Source organism: Fulvia fulva, chromosome 3 (assembly GCF_020509005.1).
Source record: "Fulvia fulva chromosome 3, complete sequence".
In the NCBI taxonomy this organism is placed as follows: domain Eukaryota; kingdom Fungi; phylum Ascomycota; class Dothideomycetes; order Mycosphaerellales; family Mycosphaerellaceae; genus Fulvia; species Fulvia fulva.
The window spans coordinates 5,754,912-5,778,600 of record NC_063014.1 but is presented as its reverse complement, the minus strand read 5'-3'; the positions used below and the strand labels follow the sequence as shown (position 1 = coordinate 5,778,600).

The 23,689-nt window shown below is 53.4% G+C and overlaps 12 protein-coding genes across 12 annotated transcripts; 5 read left to right on the top strand and 7 right to left on the bottom strand.

Moving 5' to 3' along the window:
• Positions 1 to 296: 296 nt before the first annotated feature.
• On the bottom strand, positions 297 to 1,913 carry CLAFUR5_08685 (uncharacterized protein; the record flags this gene model as incomplete). Its single annotated transcript, XM_047907833.1, has 2 exons — positions 297 to 561; positions 613 to 1,913. 2 exons carry the CDS (start codon positions 1,911 to 1,913, stop codon positions 297 to 299), a joined length of 1,566 nt encoding a protein of 521 aa, XP_047759084.1.
• A 530-nt stretch (positions 1,914 to 2,443) lies between these two features.
• Positions 2,444 to 4,270, top strand: CLAFUR5_08684 (Vacuolar protein-sorting-associated protein 36; the record flags this gene model as incomplete). The annotated part of the gene is made up of 1 exon (XM_047907832.1): positions 2,444 to 4,270. The coding sequence occupies one exon, from the start codon at positions 2,444 to 2,446 to the stop codon at positions 4,268 to 4,270; it is 1,827 nt and encodes a 608-aa protein (XP_047759173.1).
• Positions 4,271 to 6,264: 1,994 nt separating this feature from the next.
• CLAFUR5_08683 (Mitochondrial amidoxime reducing component 2) lies at positions 6,265 to 7,602 on the top strand (the record flags this gene model as incomplete). The annotated part of the gene is made up of 1 exon (XM_047907831.1): positions 6,265 to 7,602. One exon carries the CDS (start codon positions 6,265 to 6,267, stop codon positions 7,600 to 7,602), a length of 1,338 nt encoding a protein of 445 aa, XP_047759219.1.
• A 723-nt stretch (positions 7,603 to 8,325) lies between these two features.
• CLAFUR5_08682 (Aorsin) lies at positions 8,326 to 8,797 on the bottom strand (the record flags this gene model as incomplete). Its single annotated transcript, XM_047907830.1, has 2 exons — positions 8,326 to 8,394; positions 8,417 to 8,797. The coding sequence occupies 2 exons, from the start codon at positions 8,795 to 8,797 to the stop codon at positions 8,326 to 8,328; spliced, it is 450 nt and encodes a 149-aa protein (XP_047759178.1).
• Positions 8,798 to 9,093: 296 nt separating this feature from the next.
• Positions 9,094 to 10,555, bottom strand: CLAFUR5_08681 (uncharacterized protein; the record flags this gene model as incomplete). Its single annotated transcript, XM_047907829.1, has 3 exons — positions 9,094 to 9,213; positions 9,769 to 10,445; positions 10,516 to 10,555. 3 exons carry the CDS (start codon positions 10,553 to 10,555, stop codon positions 9,094 to 9,096), a joined length of 837 nt encoding a protein of 278 aa, XP_047759177.1.
• Positions 10,556 to 10,599: 44 nt separating this feature from the next.
• CLAFUR5_08680 (uncharacterized protein) lies at positions 10,600 to 10,953 on the bottom strand (the record flags this gene model as incomplete). The annotated part of the gene is made up of 3 exons (XM_047907828.1): positions 10,600 to 10,710; positions 10,761 to 10,829; positions 10,882 to 10,953. The coding sequence occupies 3 exons, from the start codon at positions 10,951 to 10,953 to the stop codon at positions 10,600 to 10,602; spliced, it is 252 nt and encodes an 83-aa protein (XP_047759176.1).
• A 1,072-nt stretch (positions 10,954 to 12,025) lies between these two features.
• Positions 12,026 to 12,511, top strand: CLAFUR5_08679 (uncharacterized protein; the record flags this gene model as incomplete). Its single annotated transcript, XM_047907827.1, has 1 exon — positions 12,026 to 12,511. The coding sequence occupies one exon, from the start codon at positions 12,026 to 12,028 to the stop codon at positions 12,509 to 12,511; it is 486 nt and encodes a 161-aa protein (XP_047759353.1).
• A 156-nt stretch (positions 12,512 to 12,667) lies between these two features.
• On the top strand, positions 12,668 to 14,293 carry CLAFUR5_08678 (uncharacterized protein; the record flags this gene model as incomplete). Its single annotated transcript, XM_047907826.1, has 4 exons — positions 12,668 to 12,981; positions 13,029 to 13,407; positions 13,457 to 13,694; positions 13,752 to 14,293. 4 exons carry the CDS (start codon positions 12,668 to 12,670, stop codon positions 14,291 to 14,293), a joined length of 1,473 nt encoding a protein of 490 aa, XP_047759406.1.
• Positions 14,294 to 14,370: 77 nt separating this feature from the next.
• Positions 14,371 to 16,362, bottom strand: CLAFUR5_08677 (uncharacterized protein; the record flags this gene model as incomplete). The annotated part of the gene is made up of 1 exon (XM_047907825.1): positions 14,371 to 16,362. The coding sequence occupies one exon, from the start codon at positions 16,360 to 16,362 to the stop codon at positions 14,371 to 14,373; it is 1,992 nt and encodes a 663-aa protein (XP_047759350.1).
• Positions 16,363 to 16,753: 391 nt separating this feature from the next.
• Positions 16,754 to 19,131, top strand: CLAFUR5_08676 (Leukotriene A-4 hydrolase; the record flags this gene model as incomplete). Its single annotated transcript, XM_047907824.1, has 6 exons — positions 16,754 to 16,977; positions 17,028 to 17,216; positions 17,308 to 17,692; positions 17,760 to 18,146; positions 18,285 to 18,440; positions 18,559 to 19,131. The coding sequence occupies 6 exons, from the start codon at positions 16,754 to 16,756 to the stop codon at positions 19,129 to 19,131; spliced, it is 1,914 nt and encodes a 637-aa protein (XP_047759351.1).
• A 980-nt stretch (positions 19,132 to 20,111) lies between these two features.
• On the bottom strand, positions 20,112 to 21,652 carry CLAFUR5_08675 (uncharacterized protein; the record flags this gene model as incomplete). The annotated part of the gene is given in 5 exon segments (XM_047907823.1): positions 20,112 to 20,315; positions 20,363 to 20,494; positions 20,545 to 20,731; positions 20,750 to 21,477; positions 21,530 to 21,652. 5 exon segments carry the CDS (start codon positions 21,650 to 21,652, stop codon positions 20,112 to 20,114), a joined length of 1,374 nt encoding a protein of 457 aa, XP_047759596.1.
• A 665-nt stretch (positions 21,653 to 22,317) lies between these two features.
• CLAFUR5_08674 (uncharacterized protein) lies at positions 22,318 to 23,632 on the bottom strand (the record flags this gene model as incomplete). Its single annotated transcript, XM_047907822.1, has 3 exons — positions 22,318 to 23,099; positions 23,150 to 23,262; positions 23,307 to 23,632. The coding sequence occupies 3 exons, from the start codon at positions 23,630 to 23,632 to the stop codon at positions 22,318 to 22,320; spliced, it is 1,221 nt and encodes a 406-aa protein (XP_047759597.1).
• Between the last annotated feature and the right edge of the window lie 57 nt (positions 23,633 to 23,689).

Below are 23,689 nucleotides of genomic sequence, written 5' to 3'. Positions count from 1 at the left end.
CTTCCGTCAGCTTCGTGCTAGATGCCACGCCATGCCATGCCATGCCAACGCCAGCCATTTGCCAACCCGGCCCTGCCACGACGAGGTTGTCCAGGACCACGCTCCGAACGCAACAGGGTGATAATAGATGCCGAAGAGAAGACGAAAAGACGATGCGCTGCACAAAAACCACTTCCACCTGCTGCCGCCCACCATCCTTCTCCTCCTCACCACTTCGTCCGCCAGGCATGAAGGTTAGTGTCTCGTTGTACGCGTAGGAGGGATGGCGCGACTGGGGGATGAAGAACCTGGGCCATTTATATCTGACCCTTGATGTCGACTCTACCGAAGGCCGCCTGTTTTGCTTGTTCGAACACATGTCCGGCTTTGCCAGTCAGTACTCGAATGTCGCCGTCACCTTTGTCTTCGAAGGGACCGTCGCCGCTGTATCGTTGAATGAACTCAAGGCATTTACGCTGATTATGCGCAGCAGCATCATCCTCACTCGCGGGCGTATCGTCGTCGACACTGTCGAACGCGAGCTCTTTGACGAGGAAAGTGCTTCGTACATCGGGTTTGAAGCTATCAACACGTTAGCGTGAATCATGTACATCTTGTGCTGGGAGAACTCACGCTCGGCACATGACAGCGAGTGCCGCCAGTCGTTCTCGGTCAACGAACATGTCCATCAGATATGGGAACATGGCCAGATCTTGGCTGTCCCGGTAGAGCTGAAAGAACTTGTGGTGGTTGCCAGACGCCAGTGCTGCACGGATCTGAAGCGCCATCTGCACATATTGTCCTTGTTTGTCTGCTGTGGTTAGATCGGCCAACATGTTACTCATGTCGGTCCGGTTGCGCGTGTAAATCAAATACAGAATGCGATAAGCCGTGAACTCATCTTCTGCCCCTCCGCTGGTGCCGTTCTCACCCAACTTCGACTTATACAATGCACGAAGCTGTGTCTGGCACTGGTTGTACTCACCCAAATCCTTCATCTGCAACGCGATTCGGGCGTGCCTTTCGTAGACCTTGATGGTGAACGGCGTCTTTATGCGTTGAACTGTGATGTCTTGTCGTAGCGATTTCATCTGGTCACAAAGCCAATTGTAGTTATGGTCCTGCTTCCACTTGCGGAAGAGATGATCAAGAGCCTTCTTGAGAACAGGAAGCGGCCGCACAGTACTTGGGTTGGGCGGAGCAGTCAGTCGGAAATAGTTCTTCTCGACAACTTCGCAAGTCCCCACAATGGGTCCGGTATTGGCATCAGGTGAATCGTCACGAGAAGAGATATATGGAGATGCATCAGGGGATACGTTGCCAAACCGCTGTCTCCGTGCCGCAAGAGCAGCATCGCTAGTATCGAACCAGTTCGCGTTGGCCTTATTCTTCTGCTTCTTCTCCTGATTCTTGCTCTTGCCTGTGATACGCTCCGCTAGAGTTTTAGTATTGGGCTTTTTCCATGGTGGGGTGACGGCCTGTCCGTTCGAGTCGGCGACTTCCTGGTCCGGTGATTTCCGTTTCTTGTTCTGCAAGGCCGGCTCCGGTGCCCAGGTCGCGGTTGGCTGTCCGTAGGCGTGGTTCGTATTAGCTAGAGGTAAGTGAGGCATGGGAGCGGCCATGGTTGCTGCTTGCCGCCGCTCTTCCAACACAAATTCATGTGGTAGTGGGTACGTCGACCAATCTCTCGAGTTGGTGATGCCTTCCGCGGTCGCCTGATTGACGATGGAAGAGAGCTTGACGCGGATGTCCTTGTCGGTGATGCCGACAAACAGGGGTGTGTCCTTTTGTCTGTTGAACTCAAAGAAGGCACGTTGCACGTAATCGACGACGGCAGAGGAGAAGTTGGTGGCTTTCGGCGGCGCTGTCGATGGCGGGTCTTTGACGAGTGTTCGCCTCGCCGCGACAGGCGCGAAGGCGGGTTGTGCTGTCATTGTTGGCAGCGCCTCCGGATGCTTGCGACGGCAAGTGTCGAGTGTCCCTTATGAGTGCTCGAGATTGCCGACGTAGCGGTGGTGTATTGTAGTATGAGAGTGAGAGTGTGAGAGTAGAAGCGGCGGAGACGTCTTTTGTTATTTCGGTGGCGGTGGTGTCAAGATGTTACGCTGCCTGTGGGTGTGGTGAAGCAGGTTGGCAGGAAGAAGGGATCGGTGAAGGAAAGCAAAGTGGGCGCGGAATGTGGGTCACGTTGCCATAGTCACGTGCTATACTCATCGACATGAATCGTCGGTCTCGCTTGCTTGCTTGCCCGTCTTCATCATCGACTGTTGTTCACCCAACACGAATCACAATCGCTAGTGCATCACACAGGAGCGATTCCCAAAACAACTCTCTGCCTGCCCCCCTGAATTTTGGCTGTCTTGTGGTGTGAAGCACATCGTCACACAGCAATCTGACACGACAGAATTCCATCACCAAGACCGGGACTGCATATCGCACCATCACATCAACTCCATGTCTGCGGATGTTCCTTCGCCAGCTTGACTTGACGACGGCGCTTCGTCCGTCACTGTACGACGATGAGACGCTGCTCTTCGTTCAAGATGGTGTCGGCCTGTACGAAGGCAAAGACAAGATTGCAAACTACCAAAATGGGCATGCCTACTTGACCTCGCACCGTGTGTGCTACATCGACAATGTGGAGCCTAGGAAGTACTCGGTGGCCGTTGACCTCAAAGAAATTGACCGTATAGAATTCTATGGCGGTTTCATGAAGTCTTCGCCAAAGATCACGCTGTTTCCCAAGGCTGTGAAGAAGCCAGTACAGGGCATCAGGAGCCCGGTGCCGAAGTATGCTAATCCTAGCGATGCTCTGGTGAGTCGAACCTCTGCGTCTCCGTGGCCAGTTTCGCAATCGCCTGCCCCGCCACGAGACATCAATGCTACTTGGGTCTGCCCGATATGTGGACTCTCCAACAAAGTGCCAGCGAACTTTGATCCGTCTACTGCGAATCAGCATACAATCCTACCTCCATGCCAAGCATGTGGTGTCAAGCCTCCTTTGGTGCTGTTGACGAAAGTTGCTATTGCCGCTATGTCAAACCGGGCCAGCGCTGGTTCCATGCCAGCAACGCCGACAACACCTCGTGGATCCATGGACAGCCCTGAGCCTGGGACAGGGCATGACATGACGTCTGGATCGATACCAGCCGGTCAGTGTCCTCGATGCACGTTCCAAAACCATCCATCTCTCACATCATGCGAGGTGTGTGGTGCATCCTTCACAGGCGTGATAGATCAGCGTTTGCAGCATTTCGGGGACGATGCAGACAGAAGCGCCTCTCCAGGGCCCATACGGAATGTGTCCACGCTCGCTGGCGACGAAACGATCGAGACTATCAAGTTCTCCTTCCGCGCTGGTGGTGAGAAGACGTTCCATGAAAGACTCCAAAATGCGCTCGTGCAACGCAAGTGGCTTTTGCAAAGTGCACCGCCAGTACCGCGATCATCACAAACTCCACCCAACGGAAATGGCTACCACCTGCCACATGGCAGTCCTCTTGCCAAGAGCACTCCGCAACGTGTTGTCGGCATCGCTGGCCTCGAGCAGAGGGGTGCTCTTCTCCGACAGAACAACCAGACTGTGATAGGCTCCGCTTTCGAAGACTTGGACGCCTTGATGACTTCGGCCAAAGAAGTCATCGAGATGGCAGAGCAATTCGCAAAACGAAGCAATGGCAGCGCGGATGGAGACTCGGACGCCAGACGAATCATATCTGACTCTGCATCAGCACTTGGTCTGATGACAACGAAAGATATGCTTGGGTCTGGGTCGTCAGCAGAGCAGCTCTACATTACTGAGCTGTCTCGAGATCTGGCCGAATTTCTCACAGACGATCGGAAAGGCGTTCTGAGGAAAGAAGGCGGTATTATGTCGCTTGTCGACCTGTGGCAGGTCTTCAATCGAACTCGCAATGGTATCGAGTTGATTTCTCCGCTTGACTTTCAGAAGGCAGCGGAGCAATGGGACAACCTTCGCTTGCCGATTCGCTTACGTCACTTCAAGAGCGGTCTTCTGGTCGTGCAAGAAAGGAGTCGGACAGACGATAAGACTATTGCCAGCGTGCTGCGATGGCTTCGTGAACCTCAGTACGCTTTCCCGCCGGTCGAAAAAGCGTTTGGCCGTGGAGTCACTGCACAGGAGACCGCCGAGCGCTTTGGCTGGAGTATTGGTGTCGCGACAGAGGAATTGGAGATGGCTGAAGAGACTGGGGCGGTCTGTCGAGATCAGTGCCTCGATGGAGTCAGATTTTGGGAGAATCATCTGCAACTACCAGCAGAGCAGGTGTAAGGTGCATGAGTAGCCCCTCTCGCAACCCATGAGACGGGTCACTCTCTGCAGAACCCTTGACGGCGGCGCTACTGTACGCTGCGAGCCTAGACGAAGCTTGTCGTAAATGGTGGATCATTGGACCGCTCGAATGAATGGCAGGCCCAGCATATACAGGATCTGTTGCGGATGGCCAGACATGTATCGAATCCAGATCCAGCCAGCCATGCGACAACTCGTCATCGACTATTCGAAAGGACGAGCCAAGATATCAGTGTCGCTTTCAGACTTGGTTATGTGAGACGAACAGATATACCTGTGCCTCGCCACCGCCAATAAATCGCAACTCGTCTGACCGCTGCGCCACAGACGACTTACCAATACTTAAGCAGAACAACGGCGCCATCACCCAAGTGGTCCCGACGACACTCGTATCTTGTACCGCTAGCCCATGAAGCTATCAGGAGCTGCGAGGCATACAGAGACAATGCACAATTCCATCAACAATTACGAAGCTAGAGGTCTGCACTATGCTTGCTGCGAGCTAGCAGTCGGGAAGCTAACTGACACATAAGCAGTGGTTGGCGCGCCAGTCAAGGGTCAAAGACTTCCGACAGACTTGAGTCGTTCACGCCAGGTTGCTCCCGCCAACCCCGGACCTGACCATCGAACCACTCTTGACCTTTAATAGTGATCAGGCTGGGGATGTCGTCTCCAACGACAAACCGGCGACTGAGGAAGTGTCGCAGCAGAGTAGGAAATAGCTATCCCTTTGCACCTGCTCTCGGTCAGAGTTTCTCCAAAGTCAGCTTGTTCCCTGCCAGCTGCGTCCTTATCTAATACAGTCCTGGGCATAGTTTTGACAACCCCTGTATGTACGCTAACCACTTCCGGCTATCCATGTCCATCTCAGGAAGTGTTGCTACCTTCAATCTCACTATCAAGAATGGGCCAAGCTTACACCTAAGGACATACGACGTATATGCAAGAGTATGCGAGAACGCTGCGAGGCAGTAATAGCCAACAATGGAGGACACACCAGGTGGTGAGCTACGCCAAGCAGTGGATATATCCTTCCTAATGAGGAAAGGTGGAAGAATAGGGGTTGTAAAAACTATGCCCAGGACTGTACGTCAACGACAGGCACATGGGGGTAGCACGGACGTGAACTTACACCTCGAACAGGTATAGTGAGGCTGAATATCCTGGTTTATCGCAAAGTATATTTGTGAACGAGCTTGCAAAGGGATAGATATTTCATCGAGAGACCAGAAATGCTTGGCCAATAGCTGTAAGCAAGGCTTGCATGAACCTCTGGAACACAGCTGTCAGATCAGTGAAGGTGAGCCCTACAGCGTCTGTCAGCATCGGAGTAACAACGTTACTTTAGCGTTCGCAGTGATTGCGCCGGCCGATTCGCTATGATCCTGGTTTTCGCTGGGATAAGACGATCTGCACTAACGGAAAATGTACAGTCTCTGTTCACCTCCGATCGTTACCCACCGGTTTGACTGGCTTTTGCAAGGTCAAGAAAGAAGCATAACCAGCATCGATAGTGCTTCCGGATGCTATGAAACTGCGCTTAGCCGGGGATTAGAGTGCTTTTACGGTGTTTCTGTCGTCCTCTTGCCTACTTCTGGACGTTACAGGGTTGAAAGTGGGTAACGATCGGACGTGGAAGCAGACTGTAACTCCGCTGCTGACAGACGCTGTAGCCTGTAAGTGATTCCCCTCCAACCCCTGTCAAAAATCCTTGGCGCGAATTTCAGCACACTTCGTGCCATGGGGTGTCGCTATCGGCGAGCCACTGAGCGGTCCTCCAGAGACCCTGTCCCTTCCCAACCCGCCGGCTTCCATTCACCTACCTGGATTAGCCTGCCATCACATGGCTTGGCCCGACTAGTGGCAACTTGCGGCAACACTCCGGTGGCCTGACATCAGCTGTTTATAGCCGCTGAACGACCCAACGTGGTGGCGACCTTTCCTTTTGGCGATTTGCAGACAAAACGACAATCATGGAGGGGCTGGTTGCTGCGTTTCTGGAGCACTACTGGACATATCTACACTCGATCAAAGGATCTTTGGCGCTGATTTTGTTGGCGGTATTGATCGTTGTTCTGAGGAGACGACGAAAGGCCGAAAGCTCTGCGATACCGACGAGAGAAGACATACCGGGTTGCTTTCGAGCCGGCCTTCGAAAGAGTCGGCTGGATGATGAGCATGTCTCGAGACAACTGGACCGGCGAGACTCGAAGCATGATGGCACACCATTTGTGAAAGCAATCTTCACATATCCTGTCAAATCTTGTCGAGGAGTAGAGCTCCCTGCCACCGAGATTTCGAGCACAGGGCTAGCGTACGACCGATTGTTCTCGTTCGCCCAGTTAGTGCGACAGAACGATGCTGTTACCGCAGAAAGCAGGCAGGTCGATGCAGACGCCACGCCGCAATGGCGCTTCATTACCCAGCGAGAGTATCCCAAGCTTGCTCTTCTGGAGACACAACTCTGGCTACCTGACCCTCACTCGCACCAACAGACTTCGGACGCAAATACCAGCAACGAGTGGGTTGAGAACGGAGGGGGTCTAGTCATCAAGTTTCCTGACGAGCGCAATACCAACGGGCAAGCTGGATATGTCACGATCAAGCTCCCTCTCGAACCTACCGCACAGCACGCCAAAGCTAAGCAGTACACACTTGAGAACATGACCATTTGGCTAGACAGCCCGTGGTGCATCAATATGACCAACGAGATCGATGTAGAGTCGCTCGCAAAGCTCGGCTCTTTTCTTGGTATCGAACACACTCTTGCTCTCTTCCGAAGCAACCCTCGAGACTTACGAAGCATTCAGCGAAGCCTGCCTGCGGATCATCAAGATGAGACGTTCCAGGTCGGCTTCGCAGACGCCTTCCAGGTGCATCTTTTGAACATGCATAGTGTGCAGGCCTTGAGCGACGAGGTCCCGCCCGAGCATAAAGTGGACATTGGCCGTTTCAGAGCGAATATTATCGTGGCAGGAGTATCCGCGTATGAAGAAGACAGGTGGAAGCGGGTTGTGTTTGGCCAGACGGTCGATATCGAGACGAATGCAATCGTACCGGCATCACATCACGTCGCTTGCAGGACGGCTAGATGTGTCCTTGCCAACGTGGATCAGCAGACCGGCGTGCAAGATCGGAAGGAGCCTTTCAAGACGCTCAAGAGGACGCGGCAGGTGGACGAGGGCGCGAAGCCGCATCCATGTTTTGGATTGTCAATGATGCCGCTTTTCCAGCGCGGTGTGGTGCGAGTTGGAGATCGGATAGAGATTATCGAGACCGGTGAGCATATCTATGAGAAGATGTTCAGCTAGAGCAGTCGGCAGGATTCAGCTACAAGACAACATTGTGCAAAAGCCATGAATGGAGTTCGAGCCGCCGAGCCGTGCCATCTCTTCACTTCCTGTTTGAGTTTGTGGCACTAGTGCTATTGGAGCTTAACGCGCTTGACAGCAGCTCTTCTCTGGAGCTCGAGCTCCACTGCATGAGGCTGAAGATATTGTCCAACCAAGAGTGCCACAGACACGGCTGGATGGCCACGTTCTCCTCAGAGATGGATGGCCAAGTGCTGGCGATCACTGGCGATCGAGTGACAGATGTTCCGCTCTACAAGCCATCGGATCAGTGGCTGGGATCTCACATGGCACAGCAAGGCCGATGATACAGCATAATAGATCAACAAGGCTGGAACATCGCGATTTCCATTCTTCTTCTCTCAATTTTGAAGAGACGTTGAAGATGATGGTAACGTCTGCATCACTCATTGCCTTCTTTGGCGTCATCGCCAGCGGCCAGCATGTCTTGTACGAGAGCCGTGAAGGCTATGTCAGAGGATCATGGATCCAGGCCGACCGAGTCCAGCCTGACGCTTTGATTCCATTTCGCATCGCCCTCAAACAGAACAATCTCGAAGCTGGCCAGGACTGACTCGAGTCATCAGTACCTTGGACCACCTCATGTAATGATGGTTTCGGGACGGTGTCCATGCCATTTATGCCATGGCACGCCTGTTCCTTGACGTTATACGGCGAAGATGATCATTTGCAGCTCAAAAAGTATTTGACCAGCTTAGGATATTTGGGCGTTCCAAGACCACTCACAGGATCCTGCGAGACAATTACAACTCACCTCAACCGGCACCGCTTCAAACCAGGCACTGCCACAATTGGCATTAGACCCTCCAACAGTTTCATTCATCATCCAAGGATTAGCGTAAAGCGCAGGATTAATGAAACCAACAGGTCCCTTCCCTGCCTTTGTTCGCTGCTGATTGATCAAAGTCACAACAGCCGCCCAGATCGAGGTACCAATCTGAGGCCCATCACTGCAATCCTGCGTTCCATTGATGAAGCTGGCCAAGGTAAGTCCGTTGGCAGATACGTCAGGCATCCCTCGACCGGCTTTGTTGTAGACGCCGTCGTTCTCGCCGATGTTTGATGCATTGTCGTTTGCAATGTAGGATGGGAGTTTGGGATTATGCTTGCGGAAGTATGACTTGATGGTGGACATCTAGTACTTTGGCGCGGACTTCGCAGTCTATGACTGTGGCATTTTCCGGGAGCTGGGTGCCCCCTACGACGGTGACCCTGTGGTAAATCAGCTGTGTATTTACAAAATCCGATGTGCTGCACATACCATGGACAACCTCCCGGGTACTGAGGGTTATAGATCGTCTCGTTCTGTCCACTGCCTGATAGACAGGCACTCTCGGTGGGGTCACGTACGCGGTACATCTCGACCAATCCCCCTTCCCCTCAACGACGAAATTATTGAAAATGACTAGAATGTACATAAAACGCCCGTCACTATCCCGACTGTATCCCATCCAAACCCTCCCTCGTCCACTCCGGAAACACCATCTCCTTATGCGGCACACTCATCATATTCCGATCCTCAATATACTCCCTCACACTCAAACGCTCAAACTGACTCCGATCCCCAATCCTCACACCCTTAGCCTGCGCATCCCTCGCATACTCCATCGTCTGCCTAACAAACTGCTTCCTAAAATGTGCTGTTGGCGGTTGTGAACCTCCAAAGGTAAGCGTAGCGGAGTGGAGCTCCCTACCAACCCTTCTAGACTGCAAAGTAGCGTGCGATCCACGCTACCGCTACCCGACGTACAGTGCTTATTATACGACGACATAGGCGTTAGCGACGAGTATATGTTTGCGAGTTCGCCAACAGGCACAGTGCGGTAGGTCACGTGACCCTAAAACTTGAAAGTTGACCAATCAGAGCGGGCGCCAAGGCTAGTTGAGGGCTGGTGATAGAGCTCCACTCCCTCCTCGCTGACGCCACCACCGTAGCGACGTGTGAGCTTGCGAACACTCGAGCGTAGGTGGATGGCTAGCGCTCGTCGGTCGTTACGCTTAATCAATCCCCCCATCCAACCAGTCCACCACACCCATCACAACAAACGCAGCCTGACTCGTCGACGCCACAGTATGCGGTCTAAACCCTGCCAAAGCATTGCCTACGAGCGCGACTTTGTCGTTCATGTATAAATTCTTCGGCGCGATGACATCAGTAGTACACTGCACAAACGGCGTCGTCGTCTTATGCGCCATCTCCGCCATCTGCGGCGGAAGCCGCTCGTCCGCCTTACTCTTCAGCATCTCCCACGCATCCCACGCAATCTTGCCACGCGGGATGATGATATGCCGACGTCGCCCGTCCTTATCCGTTATGAGCTTCTCCAGCTCCTCGGATCCTTCGGGGAAGTTGGCATACCAGACGAAGTTGAGGAGTCGTTTCCCAGGCTCTGTGGACCCGTTCTCGCCGGCGATGGTGTAAGTGAGATTTTGGATTCCCGGGGAGTGGGAGAAGCAGAAGCGTGCGCGGAAGACGGAGAGGGCGGACTGGGAGGCGTGGGTTTCGGGGACTGTGCCACGGATCACGACGTAGCCGGCGTAGGTTCGTTGTACTTCGGAGTGGAGCATGGTGCGCGTTGTGGAGGAGGGACCGTCGGCTGCGATGACGAGGGTTGTGGTGAGTTCGTCTGGGATTTCGACGCCGTTGTCTTGTTTGCGGGTGAATTTGACGCGGACTCTTGAGCCTTCGTCGGTGATGGAGGTTACGGTGCAGCCGTGGCGGTAGTTGTATGTGCCGTCCGTGAGGCGTTCTTCTGGGAGTTTGCCGCCTTCGAGAATAGGCTCTGTCGATTCGGTCGTAGTTCTGCAGGTATCGTCAGTACACGCCTTAAGTTCATTGACGACGCACCATACGGCTCGCAGTAGGTAATAGGACAAATCCCCAGGAGGTCATGTTCTGCCTGTTGGCTTCCTGATGGATGATGTCTCCTTTCTGGTTCAGGTATATGCGCTTGTAGCTTGATACTTCTTGAAGGAGTCGATAGCATCGCGGCCAGCTACGATGCCAGCTCCTTGATTCTCGAGGAGGAAAGTTGGTGTTCGTTCGAGCTATGGCATGTCAACGAAAGACAATATCGTGATTCGAGGGTAACACGCACGATAGTCGTGTTGTAGCCATGACTCTTCAGAGCGACGCCAGCAAATAGACCACCAAGGGAGCCACCGATCTATGCATGACGGGTCAATAGAGTGGTTCTATCCGAGCTGTCTTCGACTCACGATCACAATGTCTGGCTTGGCGTTGGGATTGCCGTTGACGTGAGTGCCATTCGAGAACTCAGCAGCATTCATCTTTTCAAGATCTATGAAAAAAGAGTATTCTTATCTCGCCGTACAGACGTCTCTGCTAAAGATCATGCCATACGTCACTTACTGGACCTCCCTTTGCATTATAATAGACCCCGCGCAAACTTCGGGCGAAAGGCGTTCATGGGCATAGGGCTCCTTGACGGTTTCGAGGATAAGCACCAACATGCATGTCTTCTGCGTCGAGAAAGACGTCCTTCGCGATCTCTCATGTACCACGCACGTATATCTCTACGAGACCGCCTGATCCTTCACAGCTACGGCCGCACGCACGGCTGGCTCTATGTTGTACGCCCAAGACCCGAAGACGCACTCTTTCATATTGCTCTACGCCAGACAGCTCTTTCCCTGCCATGATCCGGTGCTCTGGCAGTCCCCTGATATCGGATATCGTGTGTGCCTTCGCCAGCCGATCAGAGAGTGCTTCTCGCGCTGGCTTTTCGTATCGTCTGAGTCGCTGCAAGGCTTCTGGCGCCAGCAAATCGTGCGCTCGCTCGGGTCACGACGCTGGTTTGCAGTCTGCCATGGATGTGCATGATGGGGATGCTATGCCATGACAAAAAGGGCAAGACTACCTCCTACTGCGAAGAAGGATCTCGGTGTCGAGTCGCTAAGCCGTTGACGCTGCACGCACGGACCCACGACAGCACTTTCTCTTCTTGATGAACACATCCACGTCTCAGACTCATGCCTAAGACCGTCTCTTCACCAGAAAGACAGCAGTACTCTCACCATGGTCACTATCACAGCTTCGTTGTTGACAACAGCACCCCAGCGTAGGCAAGCTCTCATGGTGGTCCAGGTGGATCACCTTTGGGCTGGACTGTCCACACAATGTCGATGCAGCTGCCAGGATCATATCGATTAGTTCTATGCATACTCTTGCAGAAGTCCACTGTACTCCAACCAGTTGTGACTTCATCGTTGCTCGATGTCGCAACCACTTCAATGCCGCCTCCAATCTCCTGACCGAGTGGCATAGACACAGCATCAGAAACGAGAGGCTCAAAGCCGTCATAAATCCTAAGCGCAAGCATCGTTGAGGACACATCAAGCCATGGGCAACATTCCAAGCAATTCTGCTTCTCATCAATTGAGACCCTCAGAACGTGCTGAGCTTCTCGATGTCATTAGCAAGCTACATGCTGACGGGACCGATGATGAGCTCGGTTTCCCGCACATCTTGGTCTATCAACGCCAGGCTGAGGACAGTAGCTACGATCTCAATGTCCTCGATGTGCTTGGCGATTTGCCGTTCTCAGTCAGCAAAGTCACGACCACAGATCGGGCAGCTGAAGACAAGAACAAGCCATCGAAAGAAGTCTTGCGGCGCCTCAATGACCCTCGAGCCATCGTTCTCGTAGTTCTGTCAGCTGCGTCAGAACCAGAAGACGATGAAATCTTCAATCTGGTGTCGAACGCTCCCGAAATCGAGGCCAGAACGCTTGGCGTTATGACCGAAGCAGAGGTACTCCCTAACTCCAAACTACAACAATGCTGGGAGACATTGCAGGAGGAGAACCTCGTCCCAGGTCTTGGTTGATATGTACTGCGGAGTCGGAAGCCCACACAAGCCGCCGAAGGGTCGCAGCACCATGAGCGACCGGCCGGCTCATTATTTGCTCACCCTCCAGGGGATAGTCTGCCTGAAGATCAAGTGGGAGCGGTGGCGTCGAGAGCAAATCTCCCGACTTGTGTTATGGATGCTATACTCACTAATCTGCCATCTCTTGTTGCAAAGATCGAAAGCAAGATTCTCCAGAAGGAATCATCGCTACGCCGACTAGGTCCGTTGCGCTCGTCTGCCAAGGATCAACGCCGATATTTGGGCAGCACCATGAGACGACTCGCACGATTGGTCGAAGCTGGTCTAGAAGGAGAGTATCTTCACAGACACTTCTCCGACTTCTTTGCGGTTGAAGAGAACAGACTGAGAAGTACTATCACCCAGACTTTAGAGGGATTCGCATTACAGATGCAGAAGAAAGGGCGGCATCGTGACCACGAGCAGAAGTCTGTCCTCAGCCCATAGCTTACAGCATTTTGCTGACCTAAAGCAGCCGTGCACCCGAGCCACCCTCCAATTCCTCGCCCAGCGGTAACGCATCATCAGAGCGAGCCTTTTCCGTGCCGTATCTTGAAAAGGTAGCCAAGTTGATGGGTATCGGCAAAGGCAAGGCTGATGCACGCATCAGTCAACTAGATTCAGAGCTGCAAGAGCTTCTGAGAATGTACCAGAGCTCGCACGCTACGACATACAGTCGAGCCTACGAGGCTACCCTCAGGCGCATACAACGTCCGAGATCAGATTTTGGGGGCCCCCATCCAGCCGCTGCACCATACGAAGTGCAGTGGGCTATAAAGGCTCAGAGACAAGATCTCAGTGAAGATCTGCTATTGGCCGCCGAAGCTGTCGATCGTGCTGAAGCTTACTACCAAGTATGTCAAGATGAGTGATATTGATTTATCTGTACTGACCTCCTTACAGGTTGCACTGGACACTCTAGTGGACAATGTCGCCATGCTTGGCATCGAGGCTTGCCTACTGCACGATTTGCCTAGCGTCATTCCTGGAGATGCGATCTACGACATGGACGATCAGCAGATTTCACTGCTAGCTGCAGAGCCGGCCGACGCTGCGGAACGACGCGACAGACTCCAGAGGGAGACTGATGTTCTTAAGGACACGGCGAAGGTCTTTTACAAATATGCGTACATCGGACAAGGTAGGTGCCCATTGCAGAAACCCATAACAATAGGTCACCACATTGACCTTCCTACAGAACCACAACCAGCCAACAGCGACGAACCGTCGTCACACTACCACAGCACCACCCTCCCGACCCGCTCACGAGAGTCTTCTGATCAACCTCCTCCATACAGTGGCTTTGGAGCAACCCCAGCAAACCACAACAAAGGAGGACTGTTCGCACGAAGCAGCACCCCTGCCCAACCACATCCCAGCGCTCCTGGAAGCTCTGGTCTCTTCGGCAGTAACGCTGGGACTACCAAGCCCGGACCGACTCAATCCGCAGGGCTGTTCGAGAAAACGTCAGCCCCAAACAACGGTCAAGACTCTCTATTCGGAAGCGGTAACACTCAGAGCAACAGTGGAGGTCTGTTTGGAGCAAATAATAATTCTCAAAGCAACAGTGGAGGTCTGTTTGGAGCAGATAATAATTCTCAGAGCAACAATGCCAGCCACGGTGGCTTTGGATCCTCACGGAACAGTGCGTTCGGAGCGACTTTACGCAACGATGCATCTCAGGGTGGGTTTGGATCTGGGATGAACCAGAGCAATAGTTGCGAGAAATACAGATCTTGACGGCATGGTTATCTGCCATCATGCACATTCCAAGCTTCTTCATCATCATCACACCAGCGCACCAGCGCACCCCCTCTTCATCTCCATCCTTGACTGGAGCTGCGATGATCTTCATGGCTCATGCTCTCAAATTCCATGTCGAAATCATCGACCTCTGCGAACTTCTTCTTGGCATCTTCGAGCTCTTTACTGAGCGAAGCATCTTCCATCGAAATTGAGACTTCGGGCAAAGTCGACTCTTCCTCTTCCTCTTCGGCCGAGTCGTATCCGTCGTTCTCCTTATCTGAGGTCGCTGCTCTACCATAAGTCCTGGATGCTTTCTTCGACTTTGATGCGGCAGGAGCTTTTCGCGCCGGAGCCTTGGAAGATGCTCGTGCCGTGGTGCCTTTGCCTTGCCGTCCTCTCTTCGCATTTTTGAGCGGTGTGGCTTTCTTCCGCCTCAGAGCGCCTCCAAGCTCGTCTTCATCGTCTTCCAGGTGGCTCGCATCAAGTTGACTGCCTTCCTCGTCAGAGTCGGACTCGAGGTCATACTCTGTCTTCTTGCGATGAGCTCTCATTGGAGCTCGCTTCTTTGGCAACAATGACTGCAAGGCAGATGTCGTTAGAGGCTTGACTTTCTTCTTGCGTTGAGGTTTAGCGGGCGGCGATATCTGTGTCATTGGTGGCGCGTCAAAGCTATCCATGATCTTGGAAGCTCGATGTACTGGACTACTGCTGAGAGGTTCGGCCATCGTTCCATTGGGTATAGCACCATCCGCTTCATCTTCCAGTTCTGGTGTTGGAGATGACCGCACCAAGGGCTCTTGTAGTTCTGTCGAAGGAACGGCGAAGTCGTCCTCTTTGTCTGGACTGTGATGGCGGGTCGATGAAGGCTCCGTTGGTGGGGTGGAGGTCGATGGTGAGTTGACGACCTGGATGTCAGATGTCTCTGCTGGGAGTGGAGTCGCAGCTCGTGCCGAAGATGTTGGCAACGCGGCAAACTCATGCGCGGCTGGCAGAGATTCTTCGACCTCATCCTCATCGCGAGTCGACTTGCGTCGTTTTGATCGCGAGGAGCTCAAAGAGACCATGGAAGAATCAACATCAGTAGACTTCCGCTTCTTGGTGCTGGATTTTGACTTGAACTCATCGTCAACAGCGGCAGTCTTCTTCGCAGATGATTTTCGCTGCGCTTTTGTAACCTTCAGTGGCGTGCCTTCGGCTTCAGGCGCAAAGTCGTCCTCCTCGTCACTGACATCAAGGTCAAACACACTCGTGTCTTGCACAGCAGGGTCGGCGGCAGCAGTGTTCGCGAGCGATGGACGTGCGCTGGCCGTCCGTTGCTGGACCATCTGCAGCATACTCAGCTGCCTCGGCCTTCGCTTGAAGTTCTTCAAGGCCAACATGCTCGCTTCGACAGCTGGTGTGTTCTGCAACCTCAGTGCGGATCCGGGCTGTACGACAGAAGGGCGTCTGGCTGTGCTGAGCTTGCCGGGTGGAGGTGGGGAAGGCGACAGTGAGAAGTCGGACCTCTCGACAGGAGGCTCAGTGGCCTTGACTGACGACCTTTGCGCGACCACAATGGTATCTGAGTCTACCTCCGCAGTCTCCAATGGCGCTTTTGGTGCTGGCTTTGCGCGCTGATCCTTGGCTGTCGCTTCCATTCGCTGTTTCAATCCTTCCAGGACTTTGTTTTGCTGCTCGTTGTGCAACACCTTCCTACCAGGACGCGCAGGCCGTCGGTTTGGTTTCGCAATTGCGACTCTGACGGGCACATCATCACTCTTCGCCAGTTCATCCGTAGTCATCGGCGCCTCGCTGTCCTGATTCGCGCCGGCGCCATCCTGGAGCCCCAAGCCACTAGTCATGAGTAACTCATCGGACAGCTGCGGTGCCTTCTTCGGACGTCCTCTCTTCGGCTTCGCGTCCTTGATCAAGTCGTCCATGTTGCCATCGTCCTCGTATACCGGCGCAGTCGACGGTCGCGTCGTGTTGGTCTTCTCCTTCAATGCGGGACGGCCTCTCGTCGTCCGTGTCGCAGGTACCGCTGCAGTCGCCTCCGAGGCCGGCGCGTTGCGCAGGCGAGCCATTGCGGATGATGCGCAGTCGCAAGGGTGGAGAGTGAATGGCGGATGTCGGCGCGAGAGTGATGACGGTATGAAGTCCAAGTCGCGTCAGACCAAAACAGAAGCGAAGCGGGAGGGATCCGTGCACCTTGCGCCACTTCGCGCCAACTTCTCGGCTGCACGTGTCGTTCCTGCCCGCTCCACTGCAACATCAACCATTGTGCTTGTCACCCGACTGCAATCGCTTCTTTCCTTTGGCGCGAATGTGTACAAGACCGACAGCTACGAGCATCCCAGTCGCTGGATGAACGTCTTTGGCTCCTTTGGCCGAGCCCTCACGACCTCGATCGCCGTTCCTGCCCGTTGGGTGGCCTCAAGCACATTCAGTCGTTGCTTTGCAGCGTCTCACGCCAATATGGCCATCAGACCGACTAAAGCCTCCGATGCGGTAGCGTTGGAAGCTGCTCGCAACATACATGCACCTCGGGACCCGAACACCCTGTCCAACTACAATGCTTGGCGGACGAAGCACACGACCGCCAACTTCACCATCGACTTCGATGCTAAGCGACTACTGGGCACTGTTCAACTAGAGCTCGAGAAGCTAGCAGATGAGAGTAAAATCGTCCTTGATACTAGGTATAGAATACTCGAAACACGACTTAGCAGGGGTACTAATCATTCTTCAGCCACCTGAACATCGTCAGTGTTGACATCGGTGATGAAAAGGTCGACTGGGATCTGTCGGCGAAGCGTGTAGAGCCATATGGCAGCCCTTTGACGATAGATCTGAACAAGAAGCAGCTTGAAGCAGCATCGCCACGTCTCACATTGCAGATTGGCGTCCAGACAACCAAAGACTGCACAGCGCTACAATGGTATGTCCGATGACCCACGCAGTGATATAGCGTCGATGACATGCATCCCATTTGATGCTGTGTAACATGGCTGATACCCTGTGTTCCTCAGGTTGACTCCAGGCCAAACGAGCAACAAGAAGCATCCCTACATGTTTTCTCAGTGCCAAGCCATCCATGCGCGCTCCCTGCTACCCTGCCAGGACACACCGGATGTGAAGTCAACATACTCCTTCAACATCAGGTCGCCCCTTCCCGTGTTGGCTTCTGGTCTTCCAGCTGGCGTGAAGGACTTCCAGCCTGGTGAGAATGGCAAACCTGGCACACTTCTATACAGCTACAACCAAGAGATTCCTATGGCTTCTTACCTCTTCGCGCTTGCTAGTGGTGATCTTGCTTCGGCTTCTGTTGGACCACGTTCGACTGTCTGGACAGGCCCGGAAGAGCTCAAGGCCAGCCAGTGGGAGTTTGAGAAGGATACCGAGGCGTTCATTCAGGTACGTACACTCGCACACTTACCAGTGGCAGGTCCAATTCCAAGTACTCGAACTGATGCTGTGGCAGACCGCGGAGAAGCTCGTGTATCCCTACGCTTGGACTACATACAACGTTCTGGTTCTTCCTCCTAGCTTTCCGTACGGCGGCATGGAGAATCCGGTGTATACCTTCGCAACACCGACTCTGATATCCGGCGATAGGCAGAACGTGGACGTCATTGCTCACGAACTTGCCCACTCCTGGTCTGGTAATCTCGTAAGCAATGCTAGCTGGGAGCACTTCTGGCTGAATGAAGGCTGGACTGTGTATCTGGAGCGACGTCTCGTGGCCGAAATCCACGGAGGTGACAAGCACCGCGACTTCTCTGCCATCATTGGCTGGAAAGCTCTCAGCGACAGTATTGATGGGTTCGGTGAAGATCACGAGTTCACGAAACTCATTCCGGATCTGAAGGTATGTTCTGCAAGGCATCAGGCCTGTTCAGTAGGTCTGAGAGATGCGCAACGATACTCCGCTGCGTTTCTCTGCAGATAGCGTCCTCTGAGACCCCCCACACGGCGCTCGAGCATAGCTGACTCGGTTCTCTTATAGGGCAAGGATCCGGACGATGCTTTCTCGAGCGTGCCGTACGAGAAGGGTTTCGTCTTCCTCTATCACCTGGAGAAGTTGGTAGGGAAGGCCAAGTGGGATAAGTTCATTCCACACTACTTCACCGCTTTCAAGCAAAAGTCCGTGGACAGCTACGAGGTACGTGACTGGAGGACGCCATCCAAGAACATGCGCCCGCCTCACTTCACGCGCAGCACGCACCGCTGTGATACTACCATGCGCTTCTCGAATATAGCTGACATAGTTTTGTTTGTAGTTCAAAGCCACCCTGCTGGACTTCTTCGCCAACGACAACGATGCAGCGAAGAAGCTCAATGACGTGGACTGGGACAAGTGGTTCTACTCAGCCGGTTACCCACCCAAGCCCGACTTCGATACCGAACTCGCCGACCAATGCTACCAACTAGCAGACCAATGGCAAGCGCTCAACTTAGGCAAAGCAAACTTCAAGCCCAGTAGCAAGGACATCGAGAACTTCACAGCAAATCAAAGCGTCGTCTTCCTCGAGAAAGTCCAGACCTTCGACAAGCCCCTTTCCCCAGAGCTCGTTGATACCATGGGCAAAGAGTACGGCTTCGCCAGCAGCAAGAACGTTGAGCTTGTGAGTCGCTATCTAGTAGTAGGGCTTCAAGCTCGCGACCAGAGCGTGTATGAGCCTACGGCCAAGCTGCTAGGTGAGGTTGGCAGGATGAAGTTTGTGAGGCCGCTGTATAAGGAGCTGATTAAGTGTGATCGGAAGCTGGCTGACAGTACTTTTGAGAGATTGAAGGACTTTTATCATCCTATTTGTAGAGGGATGGTCGAGAAGATGTTTGAGAAGACGAAGTAGCGCGGTGTGCAGGGGATGCATATCTGCAAACAAATCCAGCGTGAATAGTGGGCAGCGCGCTCTGCTTGCCTGGTCGTATAGTATCTTCGGAGACGCCGATCCCCGACGCGATATTACGGTACCATATGCTACGAAGGCGGGACATTCTCCTCCCCACTTTCACTTCCCGCCTCCCTCTCACGTGCCGCGGTCAGCGCCGCTTCGTTGATACTCGCCAAAATCAGACGGTCTCCCTTGCGAGGATGGCAGAGCTCGCACTGCCCTAGCACCTCAATGGTGGGTGGAGGCATTGACGCGCAAGGCCAGATGGAGAATGAAAAGCCTTCACGTGCGGCCCGTAAGTTGTCTTGGACTATCATATGTCAGCACATGCATTCATCCCTCCCTAATGTCCTTTCACTTACTGGTCTGTACGCAGTATTCACTGATACGCGCGACCGGGAACTGCATGTGCGGACAGTCGCGGTATTTTGACGGTGGCTTGCGTTTGCACATGCTGGGCGTGGGGGAGTGAAAGAGGCGTGTCGCTTCGTGCATAGGTTAGCATACTGTGGCTCGAGAAGGTGAGATAAAAGTACAGAGGTGATCTTGACGGCGTTGTGGTGGTGTATAGACCTGTCTTGTAGAGGGTCGTAGAGCATTGCGACTCAGAGGGAAGAAAGAAGGGAATAGAAGTGGATTCGCATGTGAATGTAAGCAATTGTCCCCGTGATCAGAGTAGTGGGTCTATTGTCGTCGCCTCGTGGCCCTGACGACCTCAGATATATACACAAAGTAAGTCTTTGCTCTTAGAGGCTCTGTTGTGAATGCATAGTCCTCTAGAGTCCTCTCGAAGCATCGACACGTTTGCACAGAGGCGCGTGGAAGAGGCGCGGATCACTTCGATCTCCGTGACCTGGGTGATGATGCCACTGTGCTGATTGATGGTCGAAGAATCCATAATACGCTCTGGCTACTGCCATCTTCCAAGAGCACCATGCTCACGCCATCCCTGTCGCTGTGCGTTTCATCGACACATCACCCCGTCTCCTCGTGAATGATCGTCCCTGTCGCCACTTGATCCAGTACGGACGGCTGAGACACAGATAGACCACGATCGCTGAGAAAGGGATCGTGATGGCCATATACGCACCAAATAGTGTTGGGCCCCGAGCAAATTGGAACACGGGGACGTTCAGGATGGTCTGACACAGGTCAGCGTCGTTGTGCCACGGTCCTTACGATGGCTTACCGCGATCAAGCTGGCCGGTAGAAAGATCGAGCCAAGTACCGCGATATACTTCATGCCCTCGCTATCTCGCTGCGCAGCTCTTGCGATACTCGATTGGAGTTGGATCTCCCGCTGCTGGATCAGGCTGTAAAGCTCCGGGTACGTCAGTTCATGGATCTCTACAGGCGTGTTGGAGGACTGACGGTCTGAGAGAAGTTCTCTACCCTGTCGATGTGGTCTTTGTCTCGAGCCATCAGACTCTCGATCCGTTGCCATGTAATATCGTACCATCGCTTCAGCTCTGCATTGATCTGGAAGTGCTCTTCGTTTGGCTGCTTCTTTAGTAGGCTCTCGAAATACAGAAAACCTTGCTCTATCACGTCACGGAAGCTTTGTCAGAAGTCGTACCTGCCCTTTCTGCTTGCTTGATCTTTCCTGCAGCTGTGGAGTAGATTGAACAGCCTGTCGAAGTCGTGCGAGTCCTCGAAAGCAGCATCTTGCTCATGCACTTTCTCGGAGATGATGGATACTGTTCGGCCAATGCGTGGTATGGAGTCTTCTAGCATTTGTAATCGGTCTTTGATCATATGCCGCCGCTCGACTGCCATCCGGAGGGTTGCGGCGAACATGATGCATGGGATTAGCATTGGATGTATAGCATGTTGAGGAAACGCTAGTAGATCTTCGCTAAGCCGCGAAGAGTCTATTCGCTCGTCTAGACTCCAGAACACGGTGGTAGATCCTGTTGAAGCAGAGTGAGTGAGAGCCACGGCCCAGTCTCCTTGCTTGGTAATGCAATGTGCTACAAGCTCTAATCGGAGAGGATTGTGACTTTGTGTCTTGAATGTATACGACTGGGCAGTAGCCGGCGAGCCATCAGCTATCTCGAAGTATGCTGATGGAAGGCTCAAATTCTGGAAGACTGTTCGCATGGCTTCGGCGCTTCTGAAAGGCAGAGCATCAGGATGGCCACTTCTGTGCTTGGGCCTTTTGCTTTGTAAGACGCATCTCAGAGCACTATTTAGTCCTCTCTGGTAGTCAATCGTTCGACGCGGTGTATCGTGCTTCTCGGACTTTCCGCTTGCTGGCGCTTGGCTCACTACATCGAACTGAACTTCATGCTCGATGGCGCCATCCTACGGTGGCAAGTCAACCACCACGCGGCTCGTCAATAAATGCACGACTTACTGCTTGTAAGCTGAATATGTGGTACTTCGAGTCCTGTTCAGAGAGACGTCCTTCTGTCTCAGCTTGGCACAGGAATCGTTCTCTTGACTGGTCCATGATCGTAGAGTGTGATAGCATTTCCATGTTGGAGTCTTAGGAGTCTTGCTTGCATCTTGCCGCGAGCTTGCGGTTATTCGCGACTGGAGGCGGCCTCAAATTGCAACGGGGCGAAGCTCAGAATACAAGGTGGCTTGGAGGACGAAGCGTTCATGCAGGAATGCGCCACCACGGGCTGAGCTCGAGACCCACTCACGTGGACAGATGCACGATGCTCTGCGTAGAGGGCAATCTCTCAAGGCTCTCAAGGCGGGCTTTTGTTCTTCTAAGGATGATCCCTGGATATATTCTAATACTATCCGCGCACGGAGTATAAATGCACGGTCTATGGCCGCAAAGAAGTGCAAAGCTATGGCCTGATTACACATTACAGTGACCCAAAACTGTAGCCATTTGACTGCAAATGACGCCCCGATGAATCTGTAGGCTGCGCACAAGCACTCTTGATCGTGCGAGTCGAGACAATGTTTGGGTTTTGTGTGCGGAGAGTAATGCGGGCAGCGCCCTTTATTCGACTCTGTGTCAACGCCGCGCGAGTGGTGACAATCCAAGAGTTTGACCCAATCACGTCCGTATTGAGGCCTCGCGCCCAGCTCGAGCACTGCATCAAGTTCTTTCGCAGTCATGCTGGTGGTATGTTTGTGTGGCGTCCAAGGAGACGAATCAAAAACTTAGTGTCGTCAAATCGTCTTTCATCCTGGATTAAGATAGCTTGCCATCGTTTGCGTCCTGGAGATGGCGGGCGTCTTCACCTTGAGTCCGCTATTTAGCCACGACTCGAATTGGCTGTCTTCCATGACGGTGGGTTCGTTATTGTTGTGGTAGTCGGCCAGGTGCCTCTTGAACGTTGCGTCGTCAGCGAAGACGGAAACTTGTCTTTCACCGCACTGATCCCACAAGCACGCCCACTGGAACAAGACCTTACGATCGCTCCCAACACACATGACTTTCCAGACAAAGCCACGCTGCTCGACCGCGTGCTGCCGCAACTTCGACCTCGATTCGAACGTTTGACCTTCGCACTTCTGCCCCTCGACTGGACAGATGTACTCGACGTGCATTGCGAAAGGTTCCCATCGCACCGTGCGCTGCCTTTCACGCCGCACCTCAACCATGGCCTTGGCACAATCGTGTATCCGATCACGTTGACCAGGCGAGTTCAAGTACTCCGTCACGGCATCCTGCATGTACTGTTTGATAGTGGCGCCATCCTCCCCACGCCATTCACCCAGCTTGATCTTGCTTAAACGGTACTTTGTAGGCTGGGTGCCTCCCCTGACGTCGTACTGGTAGGACACATTGAACCGTAGGTATTCGATTCGCGCGGAGCCTTCCGGGCGACCGTTGATCACCGTCTGAGAAAAGTCCACGTGTTTCGCCTCGGACTCCCAGCACTTTATTCTGGAAAGCCCTACGCTTGCTAAAAGCGTTGACAATGTTGCGATCATGTATTTGGTCAGTCTGCGGTTTGTCTCTTCCATAATGGGACGTTGGCAGCAGCGAGTGGCCTGTGATGCTTTGGACGCGGTGGTCGGTTGCTGCCTCGCGCGTCTGCAGGCTCGTTCGGGACTGGATGGTCGTAGCTTCGGAAGAGCTGGACTTCCAAGGCGTCATCTCCACCATGAGCGACAACGATACTGTATCAAGTTAGAGCTGATACCAAGGCACGAGACCTACTCACGTTCTGGGACCGTCAGGATTGCCATTGGCTAATCGCACGTGTTTGGCCTGGCGCTCGTCGGCCTTGATCCTATCGTACTTTCTACCCAGCGCGGTCTTCGCCTTCTTCACCTCGCCATTGCCGTTTGGTGGCTTTGCCGGCGTATCGAGTCGACTTCGTGCCGAGATAGCTTGAAACGCTCGCGCCAGGTATCTAGACTTGTAGCGATTCTTGACCACTCCATACATGGTCAACAAATCGTAGCGTTTGCGTGCAAACACCTTCGCTCCCACAACACTGTACTGTTCCAAGGCTTCGTCGGCACGTAGCTGGAGCCGACCCAGCATGATGGCACTTAGGCTGCGCGACGTAAGTTCAAGGACTTTGAGGCAATGGCTGTTCAT